The 24110-nt window shown below is 35.5% G+C and overlaps 1 protein-coding gene across 3 annotated transcripts in view; it reads left to right on the top strand.

Annotated features, from left to right (window-relative positions):
• The window catches only part of KITLG (KIT ligand), a 167482-nt gene that overhangs the window by 55874 nt on the left and 87498 nt on the right, over positions 1-24110 (top strand). For 2 of the 3 annotated variants that reach the window (XR_008792650.1, XM_056116189.1), the window contains exons 4-9: positions 4131-4301; positions 6426-6585; positions 7305-7388; positions 15381-15490; positions 16321-16388; positions 17417-17493. Coding sequence is in view for 2 of the 3 variants with exons in the window: in XM_056116189.1 (XP_055972164.1) it covers positions 4131-4301; positions 6426-6585; positions 7305-7388; positions 15381-15490; positions 16321-16388; positions 17417-17456 (633 nt within the window). In the remaining variant the exon portion in view is untranslated. The remainder of the gene's footprint in view (positions 1-4130; positions 4302-6425; positions 6586-7304; positions 7389-15380; positions 15491-16320; positions 16389-17416; positions 17494-24110) is intronic. The other variant, XM_056116201.1, reaches the window with a different exon arrangement.

The raw sequence follows: 24110 nt of genomic DNA, 5'->3' as shown, positions 1-24110 counted from the left end.
GTTATGTTTAGAATGCTTTCAAATAGTTGCATTTTTATCTTTAATCATTCAGATAAATCATTAATTTAATGGGTATGATACTTTAAAATATCTAATGCTCTTCACAGTTGAAGTTATGACACTGGTTTAATTCCCGGCACCCCACTGGGCTCCTTGACCACCACAAGAAATGACCTTTGAGCTCAGAGTCAGGAACAAGTCCTGAGCATAGCCAAGTGTGGCCCAATAACCAAAGAATCAAGCAGAAGCTTCCAAGAAAGAATGTAAGAAATTGGAAGTATGGAGCTAAGCAGTAGTCCAGGCAAGGCATCCTTGTCAAAGCAAGGACTGTATTGTTCTATGAAGTGTGTCCCTAAAACATACTCAGGTATCTAAAAGGCACTCTCTGTTATGTATCACCTCTTTGACATCCTTCAAGACTTTGTCAACTTGTTTGATCTTTTGCATTCTTTTAGTAGCAAAACAGAGAACATTATTTATATCTTACATTCTTTAATGAGTGTTGTGAGTTAATATTTACAGAGAGCCACTTAAATTTGAAATGGACTCTGAAAGATAAGAAATAGCAACAATATTATTAAGAAACTACAACAACATAATAACTACCAATGTTACTAACACAGAGAAAGAAATGACACTTTCTAATTTCATAACATTGATCATCCATTTTGAATTGTAATCTTGAAGAACTGAAAAAAACAGAAACACCTATTGTCCGAGAAATGAAATATTTTTGCTCACTGTTTTTTGTTCTCTTTGCAAATCATTGACTAAATTTAATTAAAAGAAAATACAAAACTGCTGGATGTTCTCGCCAAAACTGGTTCCCTTTCTTGCAGGCAGACAAGTCAGAACTGGCTGATATTTAAATATTATTCACTTCAGTTTTATCTTTTAAAAAAATCCAAGAAGGATTTAGGGCCTCGGCGATGTGGCTAACTGGTATAGCATGTGCCTCACATGTACAAGGCCTTGACTTCAATCTCTGCCACTAAAAAAAAAAAAAATCCATCAATTAATCCCAGGATCTTCAAAAGCAAACATATTTGTTTTAACAAAATGATAAAAAAAATAGAACTTTAAATTGAAAATACAGTTATTCCCGAGGAAATATGGGAAGAACAAGTAATGAATGAAACACAATTCCAGGACTTTCAGAAGTATATTTTTCATCAAGGTCATCCAGAAGTTTGTATCAACTATCAACAATTACCCTGACTTTCAAAGGGCAGCTATTGGGTGGGGGACTGTGGGATTTCCTTCTTTTAACTGTAAGAAATGCTGTTTTTGGGGGGTAAAAACTGGACTGGAAAAAGCTGACTGGTTGTGCTGTTGATTTCTTTGGTGAAAACAAGAGAGTATATCGCCATGCAAGATAGTTATTGTTAAGAACTTGAATAAAGAATGTAAGCATAGTATTAAGTTGAAAGCAAAGATAAACAGAAGTGGCAGTAAGTACTCCAGTTTAAAGAGGCACATAAGCAAAATATTTTATTTTCTACTTTAATGACAAAAGCAAAAAAAAAAAAGAACCCATTCAGTTGAGGCAAAACCCGCAGAAACAGAAGGATTACTTTCATTCAAACTAAAGCATTTTATTTTGGTTCTTACAGTCCCGTCAGAATATTTAAGAGAAAACTAGGCAAGAGTATTTATACAATAGAGCAAGATGAGAGTTTAAAGATGTTAATGGGCATTTGCACGCCGCTGAAAAATTTTCACAGTTGGGCATGAACTAATTGGTGGAGACTGTTCTACCTCATAAGTATGATTCAAACTGTATTTACAGTATGTGCTGTACCCCACAGTCTAGGAAACCTGCCCCTGCTGATAGGACTATCTAAAGGGAATTATCACTGCCTAAAAAGAGGGAAACTTGGAGAGTAGATTAACACAGAGGAAAGACTGACAGTTTGGAAAGAGCCCTGTTAATGATGCAAATATATGAACAGGAGATAAGCGTTGATTTAACAAAACAAAGAATTCATTCTGAACAGACTTTGGAAACTTTGTTGATGGGTTGAATTAAATTGCTTAATTGAACTAATTCCAATTGAGATTTTGTTTATTCTCCTTATCTGAAGTCATAGCCAACAATCCTAACAGTTTTGAATGGCATTCCATGATTCTAGGGTTTACCTATCTACAGATTAACCAGTTTCCTTTGGGGCAGTATTATATTAAGACTGTTCTATTAAATGAATTCAAACATGCACTTTTTATCATTGAGAATAAACAAATTAGTTGGCCATGCCTTACGATTATATTCTGCTAGTGAGTAGAGACTTGAAGTTTAGTGGTTTGATTGGTTTTTCCTGTCATTACTTATTTCTTATGATTATATCTTTATCATAATAGGAGCTATATTGAAATATTTATATGATTAAGTCAAGTCCATTTTTATTACCTGTCCCACTATTATCTTTCTTTTTCTCACTGTAACCTTTTAGCATTAAAAGAAATCCAGCTTCACTTAATATTAAAAATACTATGTATGTGAATTTATAACTGCAAATAATAGTTTATGTAATATCATAAAAAGACATTAACCTTAAAAAGAATTAAATCTCTTCTTAATTTAGTAAGAATTTTTTCTTAATCATCTAAACTTTTTTTGAACCTAGCCTTTTAGGGTAGGTCTGAAAATCACACCTTTTAAAGCCAAATCCAGCCCTTGGCTTCATTCTGTATGGGCTGCCAGCCAGCTGGGATTGGGTTTTTATTAATGAACATTTGCAATCTGTTTGTTTGATGGAGAATGGTGACTTTGAACCAAGCTAAGCAAAGGTTTACCCACAATAAAGAATTATTTTCTTACTGGCAGGTCCACATGACAAAGGAAATCATATTCAAACATTAATCCAAAAATTACATTCAGGTGTTACATTTTGCATTTTGTAGTGACAATTTTCTTGCTCATCTATAAATATATCAGTGTCATATTTTTACTTGGCAAACCAAATTTAGATTATTTACTATCTGGACATTCACAGAAGGAATATGGATCCCTGATGAAGAGTATTATTTTTCTCATTTATTCATTGCTTTATTCATTTGTATTTTAGTCAGTCAGCAAATAGGTTTGTTTTTAAACAACTTCATATGTTAGACACTAGAGATAAGGTGGGGAACAAGATTTAATAAAAGACTTTTTTAAAAAACAAGAATATTTGAATTATGTACATTATTTCCTCATAACAAGCAGCAAACCTCACTTTCTTATTCCTATGTTGTAGCTAGAAAAAGTGAGATCTAGAGAAGTAATAAGATTTTCCTGGAGTCTCTTGGTCCAGAACTAAACTCATTTCTATCTCCCAGGCTTGAGCTTCTAACCAGGGGCCAATACTGTTTTAAGGAACCAAATTTCATTCTGTCTTGAAGTTTTTAACCAGTTTTGAAAAAAATTCTAAACAGTATATACATTTTTCTCTTGCCCTTTCCAACTCCCCATCGGACAGCACCCCCCCTCCATGCTTCACTCCCCGCCCGCCCCCATGCCACCAAATTGCATAGATTAGGAGGAAAAAGTGTTGCTCTTTAAGACAATATTTCTGACTGAACAAGGAGTATTTTTTTTCTATTTTGTGTTGTTATGTTTAGCACTCATGAATTTACCTCTAAATAAGTCTTGAAATCAGTCAAGCGTTTTAGAACAAGTAAGCTGATTTAAATCTTCTGTTTCCACTGGTAATTCAGTTCATCAAACTACTGCACATTGTCCCTTGAGGAGAAGTACTTAATCCTCATTAAATTTTTGTAACCCTCTCTATGTTTACAACTCCTTTAAGTACACAGTGAGTAAAAAATAAACAACCTTCTATAGAATTACATTCCAAGAATACTTGGACATTGTCAAGGGTAAGAGTGTCTCTTTCTTCTCTTGATTTACGTCCATGGAAGAGCTAAATCTTTACCATCAGTGAGTGCTTCCTTCTGATCTTTATGTAGTCATATCTTTTGAAACAGGATGTGAGATTTTTTTGTTAAAACACAAGAACTGACCTGTTTAGACATAAGGAAATCCATTGTCCAGCAGTCAATGCCTGAGTCACAGATGACTTTAAAGGGTGCTCTGAGTTTATTGTACTTAAAATAGATGCTTTATTGTACTTTCTTTCGATTTCTTGCAGCCTAGTCATTGTTGGATAACCGAGATGGTGGTACAGTTGTCAACCAGTTTGACTGATCTTCTGGACAAGTTTTCAGCTATTTCTGAAGGCTTGAGTAATTATTCTATCATAAACAAACTTGTGAAAATAGTGGATGACCTTGTGATGTGTGTGGACGGCACCTCACTTACGGTAATATTTATTGGGATTGGGTTTTTACAACTCTTTTCTACTGTGCTGTTTGGTGGGTATGGGGTAGGCATCTTTGCTTGTGTGATTCATTTTTTTCCTAACTATAACCATATCATTTTAAAATGTTTTTTAGGACTGGAGAAACAACGTAGTAGCAAAATGTGTGCCTTATATGTATGAAAACTGGGTTCAATCACTGATTCTCTGGCACCCCCACAAAAAAAAGAAAAAAGAAAAGACTAAGATGAACACATAAAATAGGCGTTTGCAATTTGAAATGTATATTAGGACTTAAATGTCATCATTTCATATAGAAATGAAATTTGTTCACACCATGAGTAACAACTTCCCTGTTGATATCTTTTATTTGCTAAGTGACACTTTCATAACCTTCTTATTAGTTTTCAGATGTTTCTCTTTAAGTGAAGAATTGTGTATGATGTGCACATTTCCTGAACCCCTTATCTATAGCAAGCATTTCACAAAAAAGAAGGGCATTTTGGTATCTCCAAGTAATTTTATGAGTATGTATCACCAACTTCAGGGTATTGACGAAGCAGTGCTTTAGGTTGTAAGCATACTGAAGAAGCAATGTGTCTCTGACACCAAGGAAAAAATTCTTTAAATTCAATTCTGACTGTCACTAGTTAGCCTGTCAACACAAACCCTCTCTGTTCATTTTCTTTAGGACTAAAATGGGAATAGGAAAAATTCCATCTTATGAGGTTATAGGAAATAACTTACAATGAAAGCACACTTATGACTCAAAGAATCTTATTAATTTATTTTATCTATTTATTGTTTTATAACACTGTGTTTTAGGAAACAGGCTTTGAATAGAGTTTACAAGTTAAAGTTTAGCTTGTGGTCTTCTAGAAGTTTAAACCTTAGGGTTTTAGACTTAAGTCAGTAATGTTGTCCCCAACCCCTTTATCCTTATCCAAACTCCAGCTACTCTTTTAAGATTTAGCTTCAGTCCCTTTTGTGTTCTCCAAATCCTGGAGTCACATCATGCTAATTAACCTAACTACTATATATTATCACATCTATTGTTTTACTTTTTAATTTCTGAATCAAAAATATCATATAATCAATAGCTCTTTTAAAGTTAGCATCTCTTCTGATATCATATTCCTGCATATACTATGCTGATGACATTGGATAAGGAGAGGTCATAAAAAAAGTTGGTTATATCAGTTAAGGAATGTGTCAGCAACAGCAAAATGTTATTTATGTGCTTATAAAAATATTGTGTACACTGCTCTCCAAATTTTACCAGTTATAGAATATTCTCTTGGTTGAATATGCTACTATTCATTGTCATTCTGCTGTTGATCATTTGTTTATAAACACCACTGTTAAGAATTGAGGACATAACTCAGCAATATGACACTTACCTTGCATGTGTGAGGCCCGAGGTTCAATCCTTGGCACAGCAAAAGTAAATAAGAAATACTGCTAGTAGAGATGTGTCTGCGGTACTTAAATGCAAGGATTTCACATAGTCCTTACATAGGTGTGGTATTTCTGGGTCATAGGATGGTTATATGTCAAGCTTTACTATATAACAAATGTTTCACTTTACGTTATTCTATCAGTGTATACAAGCCCTCATAACTATGTGTCCTAGTCAACATTTAGTATCACCATTCTTTATTATTTTAACTATAAGGAGCCTTTGGTTTATGAAAATGAATATAATTTTCTTTATAACCTGTAAGGAACTATGTCTCTAGCTGATGATGTAACTCAGTCATAGAGCACTGCCTTACACGTGTGAGGGCCTTTGTTAGACATCTCACTGAACAAGGAAAGAAGGAAGGGCGAAAAGGAGGGAGGAAGGGAGGGAGGGAAGGAGGGAAGGAAGATGAAATTGTTAAAGTGATTGTTATGCCAATCACTTTACTTGATCCCCATGGCCACTACCATTCCTTTCCTTTTATTAATTATTGAAGATTAGACTGAACTAGGTAAGATCATTCTCTTGTAGAATCAATTTGAATTATATGTGTTAGCAGAATTATTGTTAGTTTTATTTGAATCATTGAAGGACACATTTATAGACTAAAACATCATGATCAGTGAAGTTTATAGATTGAAAACTATAATCTTATTTTCTTCTAGGTTATGAAAAAGTCATTAAAGAGCACAGAAAGCAGGAAGTTTACTCCTGCAGAATTCTTTAGAATTTTTAATAGATCCATTGATGCCTTCAAGGACTTGGAGATGGTGACATCTAAAGCTAGTGAATGTGTGTTTTCTTCAACATCGAGTCCTGAAAAAGGTAATAATAATCATTTATAATTAAAATATAAAAAAGCAAGCATGAATCGTATATGTGTAGGTAAGACTCAAGGTCTGACTCAACATATGTGTAGGTAGAGAAAGATGTATGTCTGTTTGCATGGCTAACATGAAAGCAAATGTCAATGACATGAAAGAAATCATGGTAATAGATTTATTGATTTTGAAACCTAATCAACATTTATTATTTTCAAATTAAGGAATTGTGTGAGTAAATAATAATCGGATAATTGCTCATTTTTCTTAATTTGATATTTGCTTATAATGAACAAATTATATTATCTTTACTTTCAGTCTTCTTAATGTCCCCTCCTCAAGTCTTTTCCTTAAGGGTCTAACACTAACCATGAATTCTCATCTTCATTGGTTACTCTATGTTAAGAATCTTCTTCCCCTCACGGGGTCTTTGTAATACAAAAATCTTAATTTCATGATTTTTTAATGATTGATTGCCAATGCTTTGCATCATTTGTGATTATTAGCAATTCTAGGAAAAGAATCTTTGTTCTCCAAGGTTACTGTGGTGAAGTTTTTAATAAAAAATAGAATAGGGCCCAGGACGAAATAAATAGGAACTGAATAACCTAGATTTGGGAGGCAGACCTGGACATACTCTGATATTGCACTTCGCCTTTTGGGAACTCTGTAATTTATGTAACTCGCCAATGCAACACTGACACATTATTGCTTTCTATTTAGATTCCAGAGTCAGTGTCACAAAACCATTTATGTTACCCCCTGTTGCAGCCAGCTCCCTTAGGAATGACAGCAGTAGCAGTAATAGTAAGTACATGTATCTGATTTAATGCATGCATGGCTCCAATTAGCATCTATAGGAGTATTGCATGGGCTTTAAAGGCAACTTTTTAAATGATTACTATTAATATGATTCTGTTACAGTTCTTCCTGGTATGATCTTTTGGAAAATTAAATATTAGGTATCTAGAAATGGGTTTCCCTGCAGCTTGAGATAATGTTTAGAGAATTAAGTCAATACATGTTCTACTGAGATTATTTTAAATAAGGCATGGAATTACTTTTAGAAATATGATTTGATTCTTTTTAGCATTAAACTATAGTTCATGTAAAATTTTCGTGACAAAAAAATGAAACTTTCAAATGGAAAAGACAAATATTAGTTGCATCGGACTCCAAGAAGTTTTTTCAGTTTGGTAATAGTTCTTTACTTACTATTGTTTGTTTGTTTGAAAGTATATTGTTATTTTACTACATTATATATTGCAGGAAAAAAGTTTCTTTCCCTAAATTCTCTGTCTTCTTTGCTCAAAACTAAATTTTTAGGAATACTTTAGTCCTCTTTTTAAGTCTAGGTAAAGTGCATTATGAAGTCATTGGATTTCTATATATTCTGACCCTTGAGTCTAGCAACAGCTAGAATTTAAAATTCCTTATTACATAACACATCAGATCTATAAAGCTTTGAAAAGAAACTTTAAATGTGTTAGACAATTAAGGTTTTCTTTTTCCCTACTAACAAGTTTATTGATATTTTCAAAGAAACATTTTACGGCCTCTTATTTATATTTTGTTGATTTCTACTCTTAAATTTCTTCTGCTTTGGTTTTAATTTGCTCTACTTTCTCTTGCTTCCAATATTATTAATGTAGGAAAAATATATAGCAGATTTTAAAGCATTTTTTTCTTCTGATAGAATTTAAAGGGGAGGGAATAGAGCTGGAGCAATAGTAGATAGTGTAGGGAATGTGCCTTGCATACTTTTGACCTGGGATGGGTCCCCAGCACCTCTTATCATCTGTGGTCTCCCGAATCCCACATGGGGCAATCCCTGAATGCAGAGCCAGGAGTGAGTCCTAAGCACTCCTGATGTAGCCAAAAACGAAAGAAAAAGAAGGAAGAAGAGGGAAGGAGGAGGGGGTCTAGGCGGAGGAAGAAAGAAGAGAGAAGGAGGAGGAGGAGAAGGAGGAAGAGGAGGAGAGGGAGGAAGAGGAGGAGGAGGAGGAGGAAGAAGGAGGAGGAGGAGGAGGAGGAAGAGGAGGAGGAGGAGGAGGTTAAAGGTTTCAATCCTTAAAGGTTTCAATTTGGCTGTATCGCACACATCTTGATTGCTGTATTTTTCTTATCATTTCTTTAAAAGGTAAAGGCCCTCCCGTTGATCGTCGATTTGCTCGAGCGGGCCCAGTAACGTCTCCATTGGAGACTTTGTTGTTACTGTGTCTGGCATATCGAATACTCTCAGTAGCTTGCCGGGCTATTTTACATTTTTCCTTGTAATTTCTTGAATTCATGAGTAAAAGTAGACTGTTTGATGTCTGCGATGCAATGTGGTTTTTCTAGATCTCTTGTTTCTAAACTTTTTGTCAGAGAGCATACAGTCTCTTTTTTGGCTTGTTTTGAGACTCATGTATATAGAATTGATCAAAATAATTGAGCTTTGATTTTTTTTTTTAATTTGTCATTGTCTTCAGTCTAGTAGGTACTTCTACTGGATATGTCTTTCTGGGTTAACAATTTTTTTTTCAGTCATAGTCTACCTTCTGATGTTTCTGACAGAAAGCAGCTAGCATTTGCATTGTGTTTTTCCTTGTATGTGCTGGCTCGCTTTCCCTCCTGCCTTCTTTCAAATCTTTCTTCTGTTAAGCAGTTTAACTAAGATATGCTTAAGAGGGGTTTTGTTGGTGTTTATCTTTCTTATCATTTGTCATTCCTCTTAGTTCTTTCAGTTTAACTTTCTCCAAAATTTGGAAATATTTCAACCATAACCTTTTCAATTTTTTTTTAATTATGTTCCTCTCCTTCTGTCACGCTAATCATACTTTGGCTGTTTGATAGTGCATCACACTTCAGAGTGATTATGTTCAGGGTTTTTGTTGTTGTTGTTTGTTTGGGGCCATACCCGGGTTACTCTTGACTGTACATTCAACAATTACTCCTGGCGGTGCTTGGGGAACCATATGGGATCTTGGATATCGAACCCGGGTTGACCACATGGAAGGCATGTGCTTTGCCTACTATATTCTCTTTCAGCCTCTATGTTCAGTTATTTTTTTTAATCTCTTATATATTCCTCAAAATGAAAAACGTAAGTGCTTATGTTTTCCATTAATTCTTGTTTTTGTTTCTGGACCATACTGTGTGGTGCTCAAGGAGCATTAGTGACATTGTGGGACACCTTAGGCAATGCCTGAGATCAATCCAGAGCTGGCCATAGGCAAGTGCCTTAATCCCTGTGTTAGTTTGCTGGCTCTAAATTCCCTTCTTCTGCTTTCTCTAATACAAATTTTTCATCCAGTAAGTGTTTTCTAAACATTGAAATGTTTTAAATTAAGCCTTTTAAAGAGCGGCTTAAGGGTCACAGCAAGATTGAAAGGAAGCTACAGAAATTTCTCATAAAACAGTTTCTCCCTCGACATGTGTGGCCTCCTGCGTGACCAATTTTCCACACATGACCTCCTGCATGATCAGCTTCCCAGGGTAGCTGGTTTAGTACAACTAATAAATGTACAAGGACACAAAGTTATCACCTAAATCCCATAGAGTATCTTATATTTGTTCACGATATTGTACATTTTAGATGTTGAATTCTGTGCATTGTCTGATTTCCATTTGAATCTTTATATATTTTTCTGTTGAGATTTTCTACCCATATACTCTTTATGACAATATTTTCTTTATAGATCCCTTGGATAGAGATATTATAGCTATTCTAAAGATCTTATTTTCTAATATCAATATGTATTTCATCTCAGGGTTGGCTTTACTGTCTGATTTTGTTTCATTTTTATTATGAACTGTTTCTCTTCTGTTGACTAATGATTTTTAAATATATGCTAGATAGCATGAGTACTATGTTGTCAAGTATATAGATTTTGTGTGCTGCGTTGAATTTGGTTCTTAGAAGCAATTCAGCTATTGGAGATCAGTATCTTCATAGGTTTGTTATTAAATCTTCTTGGAAGGACTAGGAAGAATATTTTTCAGTCTTTTTTTTAAAAAATTGTTCATGATATTCTTTCTAAGGTGTAGACCATATGACATAATATCTCAAATGCTTAGGAAGTCCCTTCATTCTTATGTATGTGTATCTCTGGGGTGGGGGTGGGGGTGGGGGTGAGTGAGTGCCAGGGATTTAGCTAGAACCTCATGCTGTATACAGAGCATGAACTTTTTCTTTGAACCCTATCCCTAACTTTAGTTCCTCCATTTTTTCTTGTCAACACAATTGCTTCTGAATGACAACCAAGGTCTCTGTTCAAATCATACTTAGTGGCTATTTATTACAGTCTGTCCCTGAACATATGAACCTCATTCAACTACCAACTTAGGGAGATTCTTCCAGTGATTTCAGTTGCTTCTTCTCTACACAATTCCCCACACAGATATATAACCCTGTCCCATCTACACATCTTTACAATGTCAAGAACCTTGAACTTCAATGTCTGATTCTAATTTCTTTCTTATTGGGTTGGAGAAAAATTATCCAGAGGTGCCCAGGGGCCACCTCAGTGCTGTTAAGGTAGGGGCATATGGTGTTCACAGTCAAATCAGGACCTTGTGCATGCAATGCATGAGCTCCAAGCCTTTGAAACATCTCCTCAAATTCCATTTCTGATTCTTTAAGTGAGACTGATGAGCCCTAATGATTCTCTTTTGCATGTCTCAGCCTGAAAGTACCTCTCAGCCAGAAAATCAAAACAGTCTTGACCTCACTGTGTGCTGGGCCTCTCTTTTGATGATAGTCTTATGTTGCCTGATGGGCAATCACTGAGAAAAGTTGCCACAAATAATGTGTCTAATAAGTATTTTAGTTGGAAGAACTCATCTATAAAGTTACCTCTCTGTGTTCTAAAATATAAACTGTTCAACCGCTGTCTAGTCTTTCTGCCTCCAAATCTGAAGGTATCACTGTCACTGTATCACTGTCATTCCATTGTTCATTGATTTACTCGAGCGGGCGCCAATAATGTCGCCATTCGTCCCAGTCCTGAGATTTTAGCAGCCTCTCCTTACTCGTCTTTCCTAACGCTGCCATGCTGGAGGCTCTTTCAGGGTCAGGGGCACGAGACCCATTATTGTTACTGTTTTTGGCATATCAAATACGCCACAGGTAGTTTGCCAGGCTCAAGGAAAGACTGGAAATTATCTCTTCTATGAAATCTGAAGGTACTTTGCTTAATTGCAAAATCATTGACCAGTCCTCTCTATTGCTTTGCTTATACTTTTCTTCTAGTCTTGAACAAGTGTGTCACTCATAAATATGGCACACTGACATATATGCAGAAGACTACTTTTCATTGAGCTTTGTTCTCATGAAAGGAAAATCAAATACTAAACTACTCATAGTATATTGTATTCATGATAGTAGAAGTATGTAAATATTTCAGCTATAAAATAAAAGAGGATTTTTTGGGTAAGTAGAGTGAAGGAAATTAGGAGAAAACATGTAAAGCTATCAGAGATAGGCTTTTAAAAAGTAACTATTCTAGATGAAGGACCATGGTATATGTAGAGAATATTTCAGAGATGGATTGTATATAGAAGAGTCACGGGATAATATAAAAATATACAAGTTGTCTAACGGAAATTATATTTTCAAAGTAACATTCTTTATCCTGTGCTAAAAGGAAATTTTTAAAAATGTTTAAAGTTGATATTTTTGCAGATGGTATTTAAATCATATGGAAAGAAGTCCTTACTTAGATATAACCTTACAGATCTTCTAAAATACAATCTTGAAGGGCTGGCGTGATAGTCCAGCTGGTTGGGTGCCTGTCTTGCACATGGCCAATGTGGCTTCCATTCTTGATACTCTACGTAGTACCCCAAGTCCACTAGGAGTGATCCAGGAGGACAGAGCCAGGACAAAGTCCTGATCACAGCCTGGTCTAGTTCTAAAAACAGAACAAAAATACAGTCTTGAATTAAGCTACCTGGATTCATATCCCCATTCAAGCAAGATCCAGGTTCATAGCTATGGTGTCCAGAAGAAGATTTAGTCTGAAAAGGAGCCCAAGAAATCACAACACAGTGGTGTTGGTGTGTGGTATGTGTGTGTGTATATGTGTGTGTGGGTGTGGGTGTGTGTGGGTGTGTTCTTTATTTATACAGATGTTGGGTTTTAATCAAAGTAAATAAGTCCGTTTCTACTAAAACTATTTCATAATAATAAGATACAATTAACAGGATAACAACTGAGGAATTTGGGATTAACTCAAATCTTATCCAGATGAACTCCCCCACCACACAAGGTTCCTGTGGGTATAATGTTTAGATAAAAGCAAAGCTTTTTTTGCTGACTTGGCCTAAGGTTTTAGATAGTGTTCATATAATCCTTGAGGCTTATAATTAAAAATATATTGATCCCTCATGGGTGGCAGTGGTATTAGGTGTCAGTCCCTGGTACAAGCTTTTTCTGATGGCAACATTTTTCTCTCTTTATAAGAAGGAGGAAAATATCACTTGAGGCCTGTCTGGTTAACCTTTGGCATTGACAAGAGAGATTGGTAACTGACCCACAGAAGAGGTGACATTCAGTTTCTGGGACCCATCTCTTGGGAGCCTTTACTGGGCCACTTTCTTGCTAACAAGCATGGCATGCAGGCTGGTCATCGACAGTTAGTCCAGTTCCCAGACTTTCTATGTGTGGGTGGAACTTTCAAAGTTAAAATGTTAAAAAGGGAGAGTGAGGTGAGCGATCCTTGGATCTCCCCTCCAGCATAACTTGGAAAGCTTCTCTTGGGGACTGTCCCCATGTGAGAAAGATGTTGAGTTGGAGAATCCCAGAATGCCTCATGTTTTGGTCCAGTGGTTTTTCATCTTTTTACCCTAAGGACCAGTGTAGGTCTAAAGACCTGTGCGTGAAAACCGCTGCTCTGGTAAGCTCCTCCCGCATGTTGCTCATGGTTGTAGTCTTTCGTCTGATCAGAACAATTCCAGATATTTTCTCTGTATAGTTTAATTAGGGCCCGTGATAGAGGTCATTTGGTTGAATCTTCTATGAATTACATGTCAGCAATTTCAACAGACAGGATGGGAGTGACAAGGAGAATTTGAACTTTAATAGTCAAAATATTTCTAGGTAGTGTAATAAAGAGTCTGAACATTATAGAAATTGCTAGTATCTCTGAGTTCCTGTTCTCACAGTAAGTTATTCTATAAATGGTAGCTCCATAACAGACTACCACATATAATCTCATATAAACTTAAAATAGCTACTTTATTGTAATGCTAGCATTATCTTAATTGTGCCAAATCTAATTTTTAACTCAGTCTTATTTTGGTGTGAGAACATTTCACTGAGCTCCAAGTTATGATGCCTAAAACATATTTCCTCTGGGAGTGTAGAATGTGGAGTGGGTCACAGAGCTGTTAGTCTTGTCTTCAGGATTTAACTCAAGGTTATGTGAATAGAAAACTCCATTTAAAGACCTTGTTCCTCTGCCTTTACACTATACATGCACCATTCACTGTGCTGATCCAAAACAAAAACATACATACATATATATATCAGCACATATAAACTATTACTAGACCTTCTTTTGAAATAAGGGAATTATAGAATTAGTGAAATTCCTACTCCGCAACTATAAAACATGGGAAATGGGCAATTCTTATCACTACTGTATATAGCATTTGTTTTCTACTCCTCAAAATAAATTTGCTGCCTTATTTTATATTTGTACATGTTTATGCATACAGTGATGTGTTTTTGTATTTCATACTTTAGATCTTTTACATGTTAAATAGATGACTATTTAATCAACTGTTGATATGGTAGCCCAAATATCACTGCAAAATATTGCCAAAGCAGTCATGTTCCTCAATTTACTCTTTTGACTACATTGTTGCTAAAAATGTATAATTTATAAATTTATTAAATCTTCAAAAGAAAATTAAAAGTTTAGGCTTTACAAATTTTTGTACATGTGTGTTGATGTTTCCATGTATCTAAGTTGTTCCTTTTAAGAGGAAGAGGGAAAAAACCTGTGCAAATGTTAAGCTTTCTGTTGGGAGGCAAGCCTGATGGGAAGCTGTGTTTTAATTCTTGAATCATTGTGCTTAAGGAAGAATAAAGCAGAACCAAAATTGTTCAGAATACTTTTATGCCTTTTTTTACTAACACTGAAAGTGAAAAAAAATTAAAACTTTTAGTTTGTATCACAGTACCAGGTAACAGCTGGCCTCCAATAAGTGCGTGCCAAATATGTGATAAAGAAATAAATATCAGAGTTCTGAGCATGAGACGCCTATAAATACCCTCGCTACAATGTAAGCAATACAAGGTCTTCATACTGTGACAGACAAAACATAACTTGAATGCATACAGATCCTTGACCTGGGTTTTAAAATTCCCCACCAAGATATGGAGAAAATGAAAACATTCAAAGAAAAATGCATAGACTATGGATTTGCTTGATGTGGTGTAAGTCATTTTCCTCCCAGGAATCCATCAAGTATCTGTAAATTGTGTCTGAACATTTAACCAAGTTTAATATCCTTCCATCTGTGGACTTTCTCTTCCTTTCTCCCTCCCTCCCTCCCTCCTCCATCCCTCCTTCTCTTCTTTCTTTCCTTTTTCTCTCTTCTTTCTTCTTTTTTTTTGCCAACTTACTTATCTACTGGGGACTACGTGAATTTATGTCACCATCCCAAAACAGTTCTGAACAGAAAAATAGTATTTCACATATTTTATTCAGGTATAGATGAAGTACATTATGGAACAGTTGGGCACAGCCACAGCATAAGAGCAACACCTTAAGCCTGGGTATACTATTCATCACTGTCTTTAAATTACAGGGAAGGGACCAAATTTCTCTGAAGACGCCAACCTTCAATGGGCAGCCATGGCCTTGCCAGCATTCTTTTCTCTTGTAATTGGGTTTGCATTTGGAGCTTTATACTGGAAGGTAAGTATTGCCTTTCCCCTTCCTTTGTCTAAAAACTCTATGAACTTTTTTGTTCTTTTATATTTACATATATTTTCTGAGAAAGCACCTACCAAGAAAATGACAAGGCATTTTAAGTTCTACTTTAACTAAAATGCAGATCTTCAAAAGGATCCTCAAATTTTCATTTCTCAATACACTCTGAAGTAAATTTTACTACCTGAGAATGGAACTTACGGCTTGAAAACTGGTTTTAATACCATGAAGAAACACCTAAAAGTCATATCCCATACTTAAAACCAAATGGAGCTGACATTTATGTTATCTGCTATTTCAGATTTCAACTTTTCTCTTCCCATTAAAAATTATGTAAAATTTTTAAATGTTCCAAGTTATTATGACTCAGGTTTTTGAAATGTCTTCTCAATTTGATTTTGATTACCAATTAAATTTTTTAATTTCTTACTTTTTCAGCAGTGACATACCCCAAATGTCAAGTTGGTAAAACTGTACAGTTTTAAGTCATTTTTTGATTTCAAAAGTGTTTTATATGATATCTACTAAAATATTCTTTGGAGTTATTGACCTAAAGATGAAACATTTATGGACCGGGAGATGGCTTAAGGGTCTGGAGTGCTACTTTGCATGTGAAAATTCCTGGTTTCATCCCAGGTTCCTACCATATGGTTCTCCCAACACCACTGGGAATGACCCCTGAGCACAGTGTGGCAATAGCCTCCAGGCACTTCCAAATGTGATCCAAAGCCAACAAAAATAGTGGAAATTATATCTACTAAACATCGTACCTTCCATTGATATGTTTACATATGCTTTAATTTTTCTTTTTCCAGAAGAAACAACCAAATCATACAAGGACCGTTGATGATATACAGATTAATGAAGAGGATAATGAGATAAGGTATTTTGTCTTGCTAAATGTGTGCATCTATAAGCTTCACATTGCCATTTCTCATAATGGACAACTTCTCTGAATTGTATACTTTCTTAATGGCAGCCCCCAGTGTTCCCCACGTCTTTATCTAATTTTCTGAACTCTTATTCTTTCTTCAACCCCACATGTCTGTTTCCTTGCAGACTACCTTTACTTGCTTTTGTGTAGCCCTTCCTAGATATTAAAATTGTCATCTCTTTTTTATGTTTTATTTCTATAGCAACAGAATCTTTCACAGATGCCTGGTGACAAAGCTTTGAAAAGGAATGTTAACTCAGTTTCCTTCTTCCCTTTATTGTTCCCAAGATATATTGACTTTCTTTGCAGGCAGGCTTGCCTCTTTCTTTAGCAGTTGTAGTTGTCTTCATCCCTGTCCCTATTGATTCTTAATTGAGTTGCTGCCACAGAATCAATAATTTCTTTAGCCTTTGAAACTTCACCTTCTCTTTTCCCTGTTTCCTCTTTTTCTGTTGAGAACCCTGCTTAATACATTATGATGGAAGTATTTTCTTACTAGATACTTCCAGTAATTTTTCTTTGACTATTTGATATAATTTCACTGTGTCTTTCAGGCCTATAAACTTTTCTCACTCTATTTAGTATTTTCTTCAAAGCCAAGGACAAAAAATTGCTTAAGTTGTCTTTCCATTTACTTTGGTTAATTCTGGTCACTTTACCTTGTTCCTTGTTATACTATCTTTACAACATTGGTTTCCATTGAATAATAATTTTTGTTTACAAAGTTTCCTTCATATCATACCTATATGCATACAAATACACATGTAAGAAGCATGTAAGAATTTCAGTGTGTGTTTATATACATATAGAGAGAGAATTTGTTTTTAATACTTGGGAAAACTCTTGAGGAAAGTAATTCCCACTTTCCTTATGAAATTAAACTCCCCTCTCACCTTTGGCTATTGTATTTACTATACATCTGCCTTTGACAATACCCATATCATTGTCAAAATGAGCCTGTTTTTCTTGTTTTTCAGTATGTTGCAAGAAAAAGAGAGAGAGTTTCAAGAAGTGTAATTGTGGCTTTTATCAACACTGTTACTTTCGTGCATTGGTAAGTTTTCAGAATTCGAGCTGAACATTGTAACAAGACAGCATGATAGGCACCAAAATTTAGAAACAGCATTTGTGAAGAATCCTGATGGCAGTATGCTAACTGAACCTGTTACATAACGGGATTGTGCATATCTAATTCATTGTTTGTTCTCAAGTTTTGAAAGGCAAGCAGGCCTATTTCTGACCAGTGGATTTGTCTTCTTTAGGAGATACACAAAAATTAACCATTGAGTGTTAACTATTTTTGGAACCAGAAAACAAAGTGAGACAAGGGGAATAGGGAAAATTATAACTAAAATAAAATACTGATAAGGAATGAAATTTTGATTAGACGTGGCTGCTATAACATGCTAGAAAATATATGCTATTTTTTTGTTTAAACAAGTGATAATTAAAAATATCTCTCTGCCTTTTTTTAATGAAAGAAAAAGGAAACGAGAAAGATAGTAGAAAAGTTAAGGCACTTTCCTTGTCCTCTGCCAATCCCAGTTCGGTTGCCAGCATCATTGATGTTCCCTCGAGCACTGTCAGGAGTATCTCTAGAACACAGAAGCCTGAGAACTACTAGATGTGACCCAATAAACTAAAAGAATGATTTAAAATATTTTATTGGGACTAGGGACATATGACAGTGGGTAAGGCACTTGCCTTGCATGTGGTCGGCCCAAATCCCATCCCTATCCCTATCACCACATATGGTTCCCCAAGTATTATTAGGAATGATCCCTAAGCATAGAGACAGGAATTCTGAGCACAGCTGGGTATGGCCCAGAAACAGGGTGGGGGGGAGGAACAGGAAAAGAACCATAATAACAACAAAACAAAAACCAGAGAAATTCAGGAGAGGAAAACTGCCAAGGTTAAATTGCCACTCCCCATGGGACAGGTAACAAATATGCATCATCACATTCCAGAGCCAAAGTCACACTAGATATGAAGTTGGGACAGGTGCCTATTGGTATTAGGCAGGTCCATGGAAGGAGAGTAAACTGTGTGTACCATAGTATTGATGTTCAAATTTCCTCATCTGTCTCTCCTCCACTCCTGAACTGCAGGCACCAATTGCACCCCCAGTGAGACTAACTCCATCCAACATTGAAATATGCTTTTCTTACTTCTACTATGAGCTGTTACTGCTTTTACACCTCCTAGAACAAAAGCACATGTTTTGCAGTGGTGCTGTGAATGTTCTCTTCCACATCTTCACTTCTCTCTGCCTCTCTATGTTTGCCATGATGCAATGATGTGGATCATTAACCCCTTAGCTTGTTACACATGTGACCTGCACCAAACTTGCCTTTCTTTTCTGATGCCATCCTCCTACCCTTCAATTCTGTCCCTTATTCAGAGATCTAATCTCTAATTTAAACCTTCCCAGAAAAACTAGGTCATAGAATGTCTTACCTCCCCTGAGAAGCTATGGTTATTTGGGGCACATCATTTTCACCATCCCAGAGTAACATGCTATAGAAACAATGTCTCATATTTTTTTAATACTTTAACTCATAACTTTATCCTGCCCTTGGCCACTGTCTACAAAGCATGAATCTTTCTTTTTTCACCTCTCCATCCTAGCCTTTAAGATCATTTTTCCAACCCAAACAAACAAACGAAAACCCACAAATGAAAAGTTTTTGGGGGGCCAGAGCGATAGTACAGCGAATAGGGCACTTGCCTTGCATGCGGTCGACCTGAGTTCGATCCCCAGCATCTCATATGGTCCCCCAAACACTGCCAGGAGTAATTCTTGAGTGCAGAGCCAGGAGAAACCTCAGAGCATCACTGGGTGTGACCCCAAAAAAAGCAAAAAAAAAAAAAGACCTTTTGCTCAACTCTTTATTAATCTAGAATGATACTGCCCAAAATGAAATGTGTTTTTCTTTCTAGAAACTTATTTCTATGTCTCTGTCTTTCCACTGCAACACAAGCCTCACTGTTTCTTTGCTCTTGAGTGTCTCCGTACCCCTAAACCAGACATCCACAAACCACATATAAAACGGTCAATTGAGTCTTTAAGGCTCATGTAATGTCCTCTAGTATTTGGTTTTGGATTGCATGACTGGGTTCCTGTTCGGACACACAGATCTTTAATCGTGTGGTTTTTCACTGTGGCATTTTAAGGCAGCCGCAGACAAGTGGCTTACACTTAATATATACTAGTCAGACAACAGTCAAGGACCAAACTCAAGCCTGCCTGCTTCTTACTGTAGCTTATCATAAGCTCATTGCTTATTTTTTATGCCTTGTAGGTAGTCAGTGTTAACTGAGTGAAAAAATAAATCCTAAATGAAAGGTTAATCAAGTGGTAAGAGATAACTCCTTTGATATGGATTTTTTTTTCTCACCAAGATGAATAGATTTCAGAGATCTACATATATCATGTGCATAGGTGATAATATTAGATTATACACTTTAAAGTGTGTTGAGGTAGAAGTAAACAATAGCTCAAGATGTTCCATGTTTTGCATGTAAGTGGTTGGAGACCAATCTCTGACACTGTGTGGTCTCCTGGATCCCACCAGGATTGTTCCTTGACCACTGAGCCAGAAGTCCCTGACTTCCTCTGGGTATGTTCACCCAAAAAAGTAAATTTTAAAAAATATATGTTGAGGATAGATCTCATGTTAAATGTTTTTATCATGATAAAGCAATTTTAGAATCTTTCTAAAAGTAGGATTCATTTTTTCTTATTTTTGCATGCTTAATTTGCATACTTGGATCAATTGGATAGAAAGGGGGAATATAGTTGTATGGGAAATAACAAGTTTATATTTTTTAATTTAAAGTATTTTATGCACAAAATGAATAAATACTGTCATATAGAAACCCTGGTTTGCTTAGAAATAAATGCACCTAACATTGAGGAGTAGGTGCAAATGAATGATAGAGCAAATGAAGAAGGGGTATTCTGTTTTCTGATTATATTTATCATCTTTGCAGAGCTTTCTCTCAGTTCAGTGATTCTTCTCCTACAATCACATTCAAAAGCTGATTTCCTAAGTGAAAGTAATCTCTTGCTGACTCTCTACCTACTTTTCATATAACTCTTAGCAGAACATAGTAATGTACACAGTACACTTTCTATCTTTCTTTAAGCCATAAGCTATTAGTGGGGAGAAGATGTATTTCTCTTTTTTCATCAAATTGTTTAGGTTCTGTCTTGGACCTGTAAGTTTATGATTCTCTCATAATTATAATAATGTGAGATCAAAATTTAAGAAAATTATTTAAAACTTTCTTCCAAGATAAACTGTTATTTGGTAGAAAATATGAAAATACCTATAATACCTTTTATAAGGTTAAAAACTCAAGTAACTTAGGTATGCCAAGTAGCCATTGTGTCACAATCAAACAGGAAGGTCAGTCAGGAAGTCAACCTTGCATGGGATTAACTCTGGTTCAAATACCCAATACCACCTATGATCTCCCTGAGCACTTCCAGGGGTAAACTTGAGCACAAAGCCAGAAATAATCTCTTCTGGTGAGGCTCCCTCTCCACCAAACCTAACACTTATTGGTTTATATGTAGCACAGTTTTATAGAAAGTGATTGAGTATATTAAGTAGGAAATTTTTGCTTTCAGTTCTTCTCATAAATGGGATTCCAGCAAACTCTAGTAAATACACTATTGAATGCAAAATGTATTATAACATAGTTATGTTCCCAAATTGCTTTCAACTTACAAAAGGAAATAAGACATATGCCTAAGAACCTATTTTTAAAAGGAAACTTCAGGTTTACAATGTCTATAAATCAACAAAAGAGATATACAATAAAAGATCAAGAGTAAGGCTACCATCAGTGGTTGAACAGGCTGTGCCTACCCAGCTCCAGATACTGACACTTTCCATCCATACTTATACGTTATTGCCTTGTTTGTAGGAAAGTTTTTGTGCTTAACTAAGACTTCAATGATTGGTAAAATTTTATTGAAAATATCAGAGGGATAATGCAGCCAGAAGAGTCCATTTATACTATTGGAGTCCAGAAGAATTTACACAGAAGGGTTAAGAAAGGGTTGGTATTCATTTAGAAAATGGTCTGAATTCTAAGACTAGGATTTACATTTATTAAAATATAAAGAGTTCATGAAGGTTCAGAAAAATGTGAGTGATACAATGAAAGCAAAGATTTAGGAAAATAGTCAGATATTGGTGTAGTCAGTTTGGGGTGAGGGAGTGGTGAACTGGAGTCAGAGTGTCGACTTAGGAGGCCAATTTTCCAAGAGATGAGAAAAAATGAAAACATGAACTAGGATTCTAATCATATAAACAGGAAATCGTGTGCCATTTTGGAAACACTATATTAAAAAATCAATAAACCTAATTACTCATGGGATGTGAGGATTATCATAAAAGGCAGAATTCAATGATGATTTGGAGCCTAGGGACTAATCAGTAACAGTGCCATTGAATGGTAGACAATAGGAGAAATATTGATCAGTAGCCAAAGACATTAGCCTAGAACTTCAGAAAATAGTCAGAAAATAACAAATTTGGATTTAGAAGTCATCTGCAAAGAATTTTGACTGAAACCTTAGGAGAGGATGAGTTAGTCTCAGAGAAGTCCTGTTTGGTTGACTCTTAGAATTTGTTGATACTTAACAGTGTTTATTGAATTACCGTAGAATGGCAAAAAATAATTCTTGTGTTTTTGGTTTTTGGGGTTACATCCAGTGGTTCTCAAAGCTTACTTCTGGCAATGTGCTCAGGGAACACTCCTGGCAGGGTGCTGAGGACCATATGGGTACCACAGATCAAAGTGAAGTCAGCGATGTGCAAGCTCTACTGTTTTGCCCACTGTACTATTTCTCCAGTTTCAAAAGTAATTCTTAACACAGTTAGACTAGTAAAGAGATTTGCAGAAGAAAAACATGTTTTGGAAATTTCTAATAGATCTAAGAGTGGAGAAAATAGACTGGAATCTGGATGATCTCAAGCCAAGTTTGGTCCTTTAGCATATAAGATGGGAGTGATTGCTTTCTAAATGACAAGATCTGTGACGCTAGCAAATATTTCCTAAGAATTTCTGGAACTTTAAAGGTTTTGGGGGGGGGTTCTTTTTTGTAATACATTGTGATCTAATGGATTAAAAGGGATTAGGTTTGGGTTCAAGCCTTGGCTTTACAAATTTAACTACTTGCAGGTTCATAGATGAGTCAACTTTCTTTTAGGTACTGATTTTTCAAGTATAATGAGAGAACAATAATACCCTGTTTTGTTCATGAAATCATAAGAATCCAGGTTATCATTATAAAAATTGCAGTTTTACTCTACAGGAAAACAGTCGTCAGCTTTTAAGGGTATAAAATAGAATAATTTACATATCTATAATTAAGTTTATAACTTCAACTTATTCATAGTCTTTAATAAAAAAATAGATTATTTTTGCATTTCTTTTCACATTTCTAACAAAACTTAATTTTCAAACTATCTGCCATGTATGTTGGTTTTCCTGAAACTTTTTATTTTTCATGAATATTTTATTCTGCTTTCTAAACACAGATTTTATAATTTCTAGAGGCCTCTGATAGATTGTTATATAACACAATTTTTATAATACAAGGTTTATATAAAAATATTGTGGTTCTTATATTATGGAATTTTATGTCACCTATATAACAACCATAACTATTTTTTAATCAATGATATGTGATTCTGGGATTTATTAATAAGGACAAAACTAGGGGAAAAGGACTGACTTGGACATAAAAACTAAATTTACACTTATTTAGGACATGAGATTGAAGAGAATGTGTAGAAGTGTTATCAATGATAAAAAATAGAAATGAAAGCATTTCAACTTGAATGTTGAAAAATGTAAAAGTTGAATCTAAAGTTCAGTGGCTTAACTCCAGCAACAAAGACCTCAAATGAAGTCTGGCTTTCATGCTTCAACAAGTATAATAAGCTGTGTGGAGGCCAACTGAAGCTCCCAGAGGCTTCATCAGGATGTCATGCCAGCATTTGTCTTTCGTTTTTCTGGCTCACAGTATCAAATGAGATCTTCCTGTTGCTACTTCCTCAGTTGGGAGAAGTGACTGCTATCCCTTGGTTAAACTGCCAAGATAGCAGTGCTGCTCAATGGTCAGAAGCCGTTGGTGATCTCTTACTAGCTTCCCTACTGTTTCCAAATCCCACTATTTCTTGAGTCTTCCCGCCCCAACTTTCTTTTCTTGACTCTCTAAAACTGCCTTTGACTATTAATTTTCTCAAATCCTTGTTAGGGAAATCTATGGCTATATAAGCGATAGAATCCTCTTACCACAAACAAATCAACTGCCATATGCCCAGGTATGAAAGCGCAGGGCATTCATTCATTCATTCATTCATTCACTGATGTTCAAAAAATATTGGTTGAGTGGCTTTTTATTTTTGTGCCAGATCCTATTCTGAATGTTGGGCTATGGCAGTACTTGGTGGGCAAACTTTATGTCTTCATGGAGCTTACATTCTAACAGGAAGAAACAAGCAATTACTAATAAAGTTATTTAGGATACTGGTGTTACCAGAGAGATCATAAAGAGATCACACATCTAGGAAAAAAAATAGTTCTTTTAAGCCAAATGATTCCTACATGGTAAGTCTATTACTCATCGAGTCTTATGAATCAGCT

Source organism: Sorex fumeus, unplaced genomic scaffold (assembly GCF_029834395.1).
Source record: "Sorex fumeus unplaced genomic scaffold, SorFum_2.1 ptg000003l, whole genome shotgun sequence".
In the NCBI taxonomy this organism is placed as follows: Eukaryota; Metazoa; Chordata; class Mammalia; order Eulipotyphla; family Soricidae; genus Sorex; species Sorex fumeus.
Note: the sequence above shows the minus strand (reverse complement) of the source record. Positions and strands in the feature narration are given on the sequence as shown.